Source organism: Chiroxiphia lanceolata, chromosome 1 (assembly GCF_009829145.1).
Source record: "Chiroxiphia lanceolata isolate bChiLan1 chromosome 1, bChiLan1.pri, whole genome shotgun sequence".
NCBI classification, from domain to species: Eukaryota; Metazoa; Chordata; class Aves; order Passeriformes; family Pipridae; genus Chiroxiphia; species Chiroxiphia lanceolata.
In genome coordinates, this window is record NC_045637.1 from 63,858,205 (window position 1) to 63,870,884 (window position 12,680).

General features: G+C 36.1%; 1 protein-coding gene across 2 annotated transcripts in view; it reads right to left on the reverse strand.

Annotated features, from left to right (window-relative positions):
- Positions 1 to 12,680, reverse strand: part of GABBR2 (gamma-aminobutyric acid type B receptor subunit 2) — a 471,997-nt gene that overhangs the window by 34,851 nt on the left and 424,466 nt on the right. For both annotated transcript variants that reach the window (XM_032696868.1, XM_032696875.1), the window contains exon 14: positions 6,645 to 6,755. In XM_032696868.1, the coding sequence (XP_032552759.1) occupies positions 6,645 to 6,755 (111 nt within the window). The remainder of the gene's footprint in view (positions 1 to 6,644; positions 6,756 to 12,680) is intronic.

A 12,680-nucleotide genomic window follows, 5' to 3' on the forward strand; every position in this document is an offset into this window, starting at 1 on the left:
ACTGCTAAACCCATCATAAATATGAGCTGGAATTATGAAAATTGAGAAGGGGGGCCTTCCCTTCTTCCAAGTACTCTTTTTGATCATGAAGGGAATTAGGAAAGAATGCAAGTAAATGTGTTAAAAATCAAAGGTATTTTCAAAACATAACTAGGAATTTTAAAAATTGAAAACTATTCAATTTTTATACACATCAAATTTATTAATTTGCTAAAGAGATTAATTAACAATACATAGTATTGTTGACATAGTATCATAAGATAATTTGGAGAGACTTGAGGAAATTATCTAGTGAAAGCTCCTTCTCAAAAAGCAGGCTCAGATGCAAGATCAGACTACGCTGCTTATAGCTTTATCCATCCTGGTCTTGAAATCTTCCAAGGACAAAGGGTGATCAGCCTCTCTGGGGAACCTGTTCCACTGCTTCACTTTCCTCAGAGCAAAAAAAACCCTCTTTATATCCAGCCTTCATTGAGTAAATATAGTAAAAGAGTAAAAAGGAGGATCATGTGTGGCACACCACAGCTATATGATTCATAAGCAGCTCCTGGGCTAGACATATAGAGAGGGCATAAGCACCCGAAGCAGTAGTAAGAAGCTACATCCATCATCCAGCAAGGACAATCAGTCCATCCCCATTTGTAGGTACATAAATGCTATTAGTGACTGAATTTCTGCTGAGTATTTGATTACTAATGCCTCTCACACAACCAGCCTCTGCTTGAGTTCAGAGAAGCTAGTGAGGACCTTCTACCCCCAGCAAAACACTCTGCCCTCCTGCCTACCATGGCAAGAGCACGGAGTGCTGACCAAAGACTGGGCCACTGGGCACTGACTGCAGCCCAAGGTCTGAACCATGGTATCTAACTCCTTTTTTGTAAATCTACTTCCAGATGCGTGAAAAAAATGGAAAAGTGATGTTTATGGATTAGCCACCAAAGCAAAGGAATCTATTAGAAGAGGGAGCAGGGGAAGCAACAGAAATATTTAGAAACAGTAAGTAAAAAATGTTTGGGTATGTGTGTAAACAATCTGCCCTAAACTTCAAGGGTAAAAAAGCTTTTCTTACTTTAAAAACTGTTTTGGTGTTGTGGAATGCAAAAAAAATAAGCAATAAAATTGGCCAAAGTCTAGACAGAATGTAACAAAGGTTAAAAAGAGGAAATTAATAATAATGTTTATGAATTAAAGGTCTAAAATAGAGATAGTGGAAAGGGTAGTTAAATATATAACAGTAAATGAATAGCTAGCAGCGTTAACAGAATTCATAAGGATTCCTAAAAATGTATGTGGAGAAAAAGGAATCGTAATAATGATTCATTCCTTGGAAGATCACAAATTCTATAGTAATGACGAATGATAAGATATGCTTAACAAGTCTTTTTATCCTATATTTACATAGAGATGGAACAATCCACTCCCATCTTGCCAAAACAGAGGACTCATTGAAAACCCTGTTAAGGCAAGCTGCTGTAATCACCGAGATCTGGTAACTTACATGTAGGAGTTTTAAGAATTGATTTAGAAGGTGTCTGAACTGCTGGGCTTAATTGTTGATATTTATTGGAATTCTGGCAAAGCTCCACTTAAGATACAAAGAGGCCATATGGGAAAAGAGAAAGTGGAACATCTTCAGTGATTACAGAGCTATTACTATAATTTCTATCCTAAGCAAATTAATGAAATGGTTGACACATGAACTCAGGCAATAAGTGAAAAAAAAAAAGTGATAGCAATATAATTCAACGTGTTATTATTTTTTTCAATGAGATTGCAAAACTGAATAGAGTTAATCACTTTCATGCAGCTTACTTGGATTTCTCAGTACTGTTTGTCTTAATACTGCACAGTATTGTTATTTAAAAATAGAATGTTATAAAATCAATACAACAAATTTAAACTGATTGAAATCTACATGATTGATCTCAACATACAACTATTAACAAGAAGCCACCAAAAAGAAAATGATAGGTTTCTAAAAATTCCTAACCTAAGCTGTCCCATCGATGTACATTGGCTTGAAGGAGACTATAATATTACAGCTGAAAATGATGCAGAGGAAGAAGAGGAGGAGCAACTTATAGATGTCATTTTCAATAAAGAGCAAGATTTTTAGAAAACTCACAGAAATTTGGCCAAATGCAGGGAAGTTTGCCTAGAAATAAAGGCACCAAGTCATTTTAGAGAAAGAGGGATAAAATATATGCAAGACCACCAAGGTTCAAGGTTTGGAAGTAAGACAAAGTCAACTTAGTGATTAGAGAGCCTCAGAAAACAGAAGATTCTTTCAGACTTGAAACTAAGATTGAACATTATCCCAAGGATATATTTTAGTTGAATTAATACTTTATTTGGCTTCACAAATGAACTACAGAGTTGTGTTGTGCAGGATATCAACTATAGCAGCCACTGGAATTTTTGAATAGGAATCATTAGAAGAAATTAAATTTCTTATTCTTAGTGATCTTTATCAAGTCCCATGATGCATATGCATTATTTTTTTCCTTACCTGAAATTCCGATACTTTCATCCTAAGCAAGGTTAGCTAAGGATGATACGTTAAAAACAGTGTATGAGAAGTGGTCAGTATTATTATGGCTTTAAAACACCTCAATTAACACTTACAGGGAAACAGTAGGATTTGATACAGAGAGTACCAGTCAAGCTGAAAACACACCTTTGCCGCAAAAGCCTGTTTCTCAGTAGCTTAATAACATACCTGTAATAATTTGTCAGAGACAAAATAAAACTTCCAACATATGTACACCTTGAGTCTAATGTTAATCAAAAGCATTATCAGGAAGAGAGGAATCAAATAGTAGACAAGACTAGTGTGTGTGATTAATAAGCAAAGCATTATAGAGGAGTCTAATACAGTATTGTTCTGGCTGAGATTAGAAAAATAACTCATACCCCTCAGAAATATGTTAGTGCACTCACTAACAACACATCACTGACAAGTTTAAGATGGTGTGTTTTCTATCATCCTTTGGAATGTATGAAAAAAAGGTACTTTTCAACTATGTCTATATCATCAGAAATCAAAAGCTTGACATACTAGAATTGACTAGTTGACATGCAACTGGTCTATTTGACTTGGTGGTGTTTGGTCATAGGTTGGACTCAATGATCTCAGAAGTTTTTTCCAACCTAATTGATTCTGTGATGGTCAACATGTACATGCAGAGAGACCTTGAACTCGTATGTAGCCTTTAGGAGCTGAACCTGAGATGGGAGAAAACATGGAATCCCGTAAATATGGGGGAATTTGAGAAGACTAATAAATTGGTCATTAAGAAGACTTACACAATGGTAAAGGCAAGATTTAGGATGATCACCTTCCTATTATTCTCTAGTCACCAGTCCTGAGGAATATGAATCCAATAACTGAGAAGCCTTCATGCAGTTAGCAAGCATTTCCTCACATCCCCTCAAAGGCAATTGAAGAATTGTGAATCTGACTTTTAAAGTTTGCTTACTTTAATATAGAGGGATCTGGTGCATCCTGGCGAGTAATGCCTTCCCTTATTTTGCCTTCCCTTGCCTTCCCTGCCCTTTCCCGCCCTTCTGTGCTCTACCCTACCCTGAGTGATTTATTCACTGCATCAGTGCATTTAAAATATCAGAATGGACAGTATTGCTTCGTATTTCAAAAGAAAAGTTTTTTTTAGGCTAACCCCATTTTTTGAATTCCCATTTTGAGACAAGAAGTCATGGTAAATAATTTTGGCCCAAGCATATCATTAAGCCATTTCACCTTAAATATTGCTTCGCTAATTGTAATGAGCAATACTAGATGTTTAGTATATAGCAAGTTAAATTAGATATAAATATTTCATTATTACAAACCACACAATCTTGTATCAGGTAAACTTTGTTCTGTTTTTTGTTCTGAAGGCAAATTATGTGTGGCATACAGAAACACCTTTGGGGATGAGATAAAACGCATCAATTCTCTTGTCCTCATGTCACTCACCATCACAATTATTGAAATGACTCAGATGAATATCTTCCTTTTTCTCATGCAGTGATTTGTGTGATAAGAGGGCAATGGAGTAATAAAAAGTGTATATTTCACTGCTGATTATCAAACAGTTTGTGCCTGAAATAAGTATAGCAAGTAATGGCATTTGCAAAATAAGTTTGCAAATGATGCTTGCAGACTTAAAGAGAATAGAAAATAGTCCAACATATATGTTGACAAATGAATCTAGGGTGACAGACTAGTGAGAACCAATGCAGTTTGGTTACTGTCTAACACAACTCAAACTTGAAACATCAAAGAAAAGTGCCTGAGAATGTAAATTAAAAATTTATGCCGCTATTTTCCCTTCCTAATTTTTAATCAAAAACATTAATGAAGTTATTTTTACAAAAAAACCCAAAAAACCAAATCCAAACCAATCCAAACAGAAACCTCTCTACCATTTGTTTGAGTCCTTGAGTACTTTTAAAGGGATTTTAATTTGATTTGTTTATTTACATGACCTTAGAAAAATAAGCACATTTACTTGGTTACTTTTCAAACATTTTCACAGACAAAAATGCCTTAAGCAATTGTATAAGAAACACTGGTAAATTCTAACTGGAAAAACGCAAAATGAACTGTTTAAAATTTCTATACAAGGGGATTGGAAAGTAACAGAAGCAGGAAAAACTTTTTCCTTTTAACAAATTATCTAAGACAAATCTTGTAAAATTAAATTTGCCCTCCTAAGGGAAGGGCAGATATGTCAAACCATGAGTAAAGTAGTATACTAGAAAAGGGATGAAAAGTTAAGAACTTCATCCCTGAAGATAAATCAATGACCCAATAGATCCAACAGGCCAAACAGACCAAACAGATACCAGCACAAAGTATGCAAATATTGTAATAAAGTCAAATAACTTGCCAACAACTGAGTACTAAAGCTATGCTTTCCAGTCTAACTATACCTCTGGAAGATTTGTCTTAAAAAAGAGACAAAATCAGAAACTGGCATTATTCAGACTAGGAAGAATCAAACAAAGAAATATAAGTAGGAATTTCAGAAGCTCCCAGCTCCACAAAAGTCTTTGTAGATGGGCCCTGCAGAGGGGTATGACAGCTTTGACAGCCTGAAGGAGCCCTTGCTCCCTTTTGTTTGCAGCAATCTGTTTTGAGCTGGACTAGTTCCTTGGTGTGCAAAGGAACATGTAATATTCAGGTACAATTTTGGGTCGTGTGCTGTGCTTTTTGCATAAAGAATAATGTTTTATGCCAAAGGACAATTATATCTTACTGTAAAACTGTGGCCCCAGTGCTGGTCAATGTCATGGCTCCTAACTTCTGGTTCCTTGCCTTCAAGACAAGCAATTCTGTGCTACATGCTGAGGCTACTGTGAATAGAGCCACTCAGAGCTGCCCAGTAAGACATGCTGAGGTGTGGAATCTATCCTAATTCCTGATCCCTTTGGAGGGATCAAGTATGTCCTAGCTCTTGATTTCACAGCCTGCTTGGACATTCTCTGAAAAAGAAGAATCTACACCTAAAGTTGGTTTTTAAAAAAAGTAATTATTAAATGGAAATATGAGAAGGATTCCTTTTGGCTAATAGCTCCAGGATCAGAGCTCTCACCTGGGAGCTGCAAGCGCTTGGTGCTAGTGCCTTTTTTGCCTGAAAGCTCACCCCAGCAGACCAGTCTGATGACAAAACAACTGTTCAGAATTCATCCATCCCTGTTGAACCCTATATTGGGTATTTAAAGAGCTTTCAGCCTGAAAAAAGCAGCATGAAAAGCAGCAGGACTCGATGGAGCAGTCATTCACAGTGGAGAAAGAAGAGGAGGAGTCCAGGCACCAGCAGCTCTGTCTCCCTGGCTTAGCCCTGGGCAGCAGCACCAACCACACCAAGTGGAAGCAGCTAATCCAGTCTTTCATGGATGTCCTAATGAACTAGCACGCTACAAATTCACAGAACAGATTGAATCCTTTGGGCAGTGTAGACTAATGTTTATCTAGGCTTAGGATCCAGATGGGGCTCAACTCAAGATAGGTGTTCTGCTGGTCAGTGCTGTCAAAATCAGATATTTTCAAAACCTTCAGGCTTGGGAGCTTTTAATCACTAATAGTCATCTTTACAATTTCTCTCTTTTTTTTTTTTAATTAACTATCAAGCTTCAGGGTTCCTGGTTCCTGAGGTCTGTTTTAGTAACTAAACTTTTTTGTGGAGATGGGCCTCAGCGATAAAAGGGTTATTTTCATTCAGGCCCCAAATTAATCTTGTATCTTGTGACTATTCCTGAAGGACATTTTCAACTCAGAGGCAAACACCTAGAACAATCTCATCCTACTTTTTTGGAGAACCTACAGGAATTCAGATGATTTGGCCTCTTTATTTACAAAGTTGCCTCATTTATAGACCCATCTTTTCATTATTGAATTTCTTGGTTCATGGTATATTTATGGTATTCCACTTAAGTGCTATTAATGTCTTATTTATTTTATGCATGCATATATCCACATATTATTCCCCGATGAACTTTAGACCAGATCTGATTATAAAAGTTGTACTCAATGCAGTCTTAACTCACTCCCAGCCATCAGGAAAGTAAATATAATTCAGTTCATGCCTATCATAAATAACAGCTTGAAATCTGTGTTGTACAGAAAAAGCTATGCTTACCATCAGCAGCCCTTTATAAGCGTAGACAATCCCAAGCCAAATTGTCATGTGGGTGTTTTCGCAGTGCTCCAAGATGGGTCGGATGGAGATATCTCTGCCTGCAGGGTCCGGCTGCAAAAATAAAATATGAAATATTTGGATTCAGATTCCCTTCGCATTCACACCTCAGTGGATCTTAAATCTATTTTCAGTAGATTGAGGATGTGTAGAATACAGAGTGGACAACTTTAAAATAACTTGTGATGAGTGCAGACCCGTGAACCTGCAGAGAAATACGGTGAAAAACAAGGATCTGAGGAAACAGTTGCATGACAGCTATCACATGGTGAGGTCACATCTACTGCAAAACAGAAAGAAAATGTCTGAAGTCACTCTGTATTTAACACTGTCAGTCACATTTATCAGTTTTAGGACGTCTAATTTTTCTACAAGGCAAACAGCTTGAAAGCACAGGAATGAAAATGAATGTATTTAAATTCATCTTTCACCTATGGTTCTTGTGTCACTGGCAAATGGCTGATAAACAATGTATGAAACATTGCTGTGTTTCAGGTGTTTTTTCATTGATAACCATGAGCTAAATCAAAGACCATTTACTGTGGAAACTACAATAGTAGCTTAGAAGAGAGCATAAATCATAAAAATAGAAAAAAAAAGTCCTTTAGAGCCAGGGAATGCCTATAAAAAATGCAATACTGCTGGAAGCTTTGTAGCTTTTCATTTATTTTGAAAAGGAGATTGTATAATATTGCAGAGTCAAGGGGATTTGGATACTATCAGGACTGTTTGTATGAAGACTCAGAAAAACCTTCAAGAACCACCCCTTGTCCTCCTCACCTTTTTTTTATTTTTTAAACAAGGGAAAGAACATACAGAGCAAAAGGGTACTAACTACTATTCTGTGTGCAATTAGAATATATATTAGGGTCTGGTCAAACTGTTAAACTGTTTGTTAATGACGTACGTTGTATAAAAACACAAGGACCTTCTTGTATGTGATTCTAAGAGATCTTGTTTTACTTATATGCCACAGAACACTCCTGTTGGCTATTCTGAGACATGTGTACCTGCAGTCTGTCGTGCTTTACACAATATTGAAAGCTATTTTTCCTTTCTACTCTGAAACACTGGATCTGAACTTCAGCCAAACTAAGATCAACCCAGACATAACTTTCTGTACCTGGTTGTCTCAGCGGGCTTTGCAAATTTCCTTTTTGATGAACAATATGTGTAAAATGTGTCATACAGAAGTATAATGATTATTATATAAGAAAATTAATGTTTTTACTAACTGAAATGTAGAATTGTATGTAGAAGGACTTTGGAAGGATCTGAATAATTTCCTAAAGCTTATTTTTGCTGCCTCTGATGGTGCATGACTTTTGCCATGGATTTCAGTGGTCACAGCATTAATCTGCATCTCACTTTCTTCCATTGGTATTTTTGTATGTGAGGCACTGCCCCATACCTCATATACTGTAAAAAAACAATGTAACAAATAAGTAGATAGATGGTGGTGGAAAAAACCCAAACAATCTTGTGCTATGCACTGCAAAGTCAAAGAATTCCCAATTTTCTTTGCAAATCCTTCAGTAGGCAAGACATTAACATTCAAAACCTTTTCCTATCCTGGACTTCTGTAGAAAACCTGAACAGCAAAATAAAGCTCTTTGAAAAAAGATGTCTCAAAATAAAATAAGATAAAACTGAAGGCAGCAATATTAAGTCTCCCAGAGAGACTCCATCCTAATGGTTGTTGATGGCAGGCAAACAACCATTAGCTGAAGAACTGAAATGACTGTAAGCATTAAGTGTCATCCACAACATTTAAGATGTTACAAATGTTTGTCTAGGGATCAGTTGAACTCCCTTATTCTCCATCATCAATGACACAAACCCAATGTTAAATTGTAGGTACACTGAAAGCACCATTTCACATCAAAGTTACAACCTGTTATGTTCAACATAATTTCTTTCTATTATGAAGTAAAGTTCACAGGACAAATCATTCACATAGAGCTCTGAATATGTAACTGATGTGTGAACAGGACTGTACAGCAGAGTAATTTTTCTGAAATTCTAAATTACACCTAAGCCTGTCAACAACTTCATCCCTCATGGTCTGGAATTATGGAAGTTACATAAAATTTAAGGATGTTGTCATCAAACTGTTTTTATTTTTTCCTTCACACTGATGAGTCAGCACAAGAGTCTCTCTCTGTTTCCCCAGTTCCATGTCACTCCTGTCATGTAATCCTTCTATTTCGGTTTCATCCTTTTCTGAAACAAGAAAGTGTATAAATAATTTAGACTTCCACCTGGTGCAATGGACAATGTCATGTGGTTCATTTCACTTGTTCCTGGATTGAAAACTCCAGTCACACTTGGACTGAGGGACTCCACCACTTTTAACCAGCTATAAGTAACTGGAATAATTCCTTGTTTCGAAGAATATTATTGAAATGAAAACTGCTATTTGATCTGTGACAGATTATATTTTTATTTTACCTATGTGGGTATTCTCTAATTTAATTTGCTTCAAAATTGGAAAGCATATGCCCATTCATTACTCAAAAACTCTCTTTAAAGACCCAGGCAGAAAAATGATGAAATGGAAAACATAACATGTTTTCAAATACTATTAGAGAAAAACCATCATTTCCTTTGTAGGAAGTTTGTCAGATTTTGTGAGGCATGATAGTTTAAAATTTATGTTAATTAAATAAAACAGTGTATTTAGATTTTCTTTGGGAGACAGGGAAATCTTGTGAAGTGCTCTAGTTGTACCAGGGAAAGAGGATAATGATTGCAGCATTAGCAAAAGTGTACATGGGGCAGCACTTTTTCAAAACAATTTCCAGATCTGCTAGGTGGTGGTATTTTAAACAAAAGTTTGCCAAAGTTCTGTGCATGTGGAGTTAAACATCGACAGGTAGCAATAATTTTACAGTGAACTGATTTTGCTGATTACTTATTGCTACTGCAAAATGACATTCCTGTTATACTGTTTTTAATTTGCCATTCTGTTTCTTCACTGATTTTGCATGAATTAACTAATCATAGCAAAAAGCTGGGTTAAAAAAAATATGATATTTTCTGATGTCAAAAGAATTTTTAAAAACTCTACAATTACAGCTGAATGGGACACTTGACTGACCTCTCTAATCATCCACCATTTGTGCACTTTGTTACTGCTTTAGAGAGGATGACAACATAAATGCTACCAGTGATTATATATGTACTGGAAATTTGCCCTTTCCTTTTATAGAAAACAGTCTCAATGCCCTTCAGATGTCATTCTCAAAAGCCTGAAGACCTTCTGCCTTGTGATTAGTCTAAAGCTTTCCTACCTCTTCTGAAACCTAATAAGATTTCTGACACTGACATCAATTTCTGAAGTGCTTTCAGCAGTTGAACATAAATAGTTTAATCTGTTCACTTCATACAAGAGTTGTGTATCATCACCAGTAAAATGCTTGTTTTACATGAGATCAGCTAGGTCTAGGAAGCAACCCAAACCGGTAAACAGATTATCCACAGAAAGTTTATATCCTCTGTGTGTGTGTGTTTAAACTATTATTAATCAATTCTGTAGGCCTCTGCTCTTCAGTCTGCCTGGAGGGCTGGCAAATCCTCATCATAACAGGTGAGCAACAGCTTAGACGGGTATTGCCAGAATGAAGAGTGAAGTTTAAAACTACCTGGAACCATCAGGGAAATTTGCAGGAGAGACCCTGTGATGACAGAGACTGCTGAGTGTCTTCTACCTTCCTACATCCCCTCCAAATAACTGAGCAGCACCGAGACTCTTGTTTCCTTCATGTATGTATGGATTGCAATACCAAACTACAGGCTTGATTTAGGTTGTTTTTCAGAGTGTCCTGTGTTAGGGAGGCAGAAAGACAGTGCTTTAAGTGCAAATGCCATTTTAATTGAACGGTTATGTCCATTTCCTTTAAGAATATGGTTCCACTTGAATAAACAAATGTATTCAATGAATTCCTTGTCTTAAGCTCAGATGTGGGAAGACAGGGTAAAACAGTCTGAGGCACCTGTGCCTTCCGGGCACGATGATGCTATATGATCCATATAGAAACAGTTCTTATCTATTTTATTTTATTTTATTTTATTTTATTTTATTTTATTTTATTTTATTTTATTTTATTTTATTTTATTTTATTTTATTCTATAACTATAATTTCTTAGTGGCTACTATAGTAGCCAAAATCCCCCTGGAAAAGGGAGATATTTGTATGATGGTTAATGTACCTTTGACTTATTTATTCTTTATAGCCATTCCTTTTCTATAGCTCCATAGAGGTCTTAAAAGGGTCTATGTTCCATGGGAAACTTCCTCCAGCAAATGTCCAGGAAGAACAGAGTGGGCTAGTACATGGTATTCAAAAGTCCTTGACCTTCCTAAAGTACTTCTTCTACACAGTCACTTCTTCAGGTCCCTTGGCCAGTATAGTAGATGATTCTATTTACAAAATTGTGGTGTTGCTTGTGTGACAGAGCTTGCAGGTGGTCATTCTCAGCACGCATGAGAAGAAACCTTGCAGATCTCTGGTGTGACACTGTGCCATTTCTGAAGCTGTAGTTTCATCAGTGAGAGAATCAGAACATTAGGCCCCAGACTTTTCCGGAGATGGATGTGGAACATAAGGTAAATAGTTGCAGCTTCTGTTTACTAGGTTTAAAATAAACTGTACAGTCCCCATAGCACAGGAAAACACAGGATCATACTCTCCTGTCACACTGTTAACATGGTCTTCATATACCATCCCAGTGTCTGTTTTATCTTCCCTTTAAATGGTTTCAATTGAACCAGCATGCATTAGATAACTCTGGCATTTTTAGTTTGGCACATTTAACAGTCATATGGAGCTCAAATGTGATTCCTTATCTTAAAATTCAGACTTTGCTAAATTAGAAGATCATCCTTACTTCTTAAATTAACTTTTTTTTTTTTATTTAAGGATAATTATAGTTGGCTTATTCTATAAGTTCTGTAAAGGTGTTCCACAAACAGATTTAAACAGTTTGAGCATGCAGTGTGAAATTGAGAGCTAGGCTCTTAATTACTGATGAAAAGAGAAAAAGAAGGATCAGATTCTGTTGACTTTCCAATTACTTAATAATTTGAAGGCATTTTTACAGCAAAACAACTGTGATGTGAAAAAGAGATTTTCCAGGAAATGGATCCATTTTGTTTCATATATTTTTTCTGTTGTGCAGTCATAGTTTCCACTAATGCAAATTAGGAAGTGTAATACTAAACTGGGGTAGCTCATTTGGAATATCTTCCAATTAAAAACCTGGTAGAGCAAAAGCTTGTTTGTTCATATTTAAATTTGCGTTCAGATACATTACAAATCACATTGTATATTATGTAGTAGCTCAGCCAAGTACAAAACTATTACTGAATTCTTACAGTCCAGCGACCAGATTAATTGAGGAGTTTGAACTTTTCTGTGACATTCTAATGATTAAGAACTGAGGTATGAAGTGTTTCAGGACAGAAGATCTGAATGCACGTAGATCTGAATGCACACCCCTTGTCCCTGTGACATGAACTAAAGGATATCTTTAGGTTGTCCAGGGGGATTACAGAGCATTTTCTGCTTCAGTCATTTTCTTCCCACCCCACTTGAGTCAATGGACTGGATTTTAAGCATTATCTGGCTGCATAAAAACTTCAACAGCTAAACTCTTCCCACAATTCAAAAGAAATCCTGTTTATATTTTAATTTCTAAAAAAAAAAATTAATTCTAAGTTGTATTTTAGTATGGAACAGTAACTCTGTAATGGCTGGCTACCTAGAAATCATGACACAATGAAATGACATTTGCCAGAATATCAATATATATATTCTTATTTTTTATCCAGTCATTTTTCTCAATTTGGTTTTCTAAAGAATAAAAAAGATGCACCATGTAAGTCAAGGAAAAAAGAAATAATACACTGGGGGCTTCAAGGATATTGACAATGCTATTTTACATTACTCAGCTTGTTACATATACAGAATCCAGGTC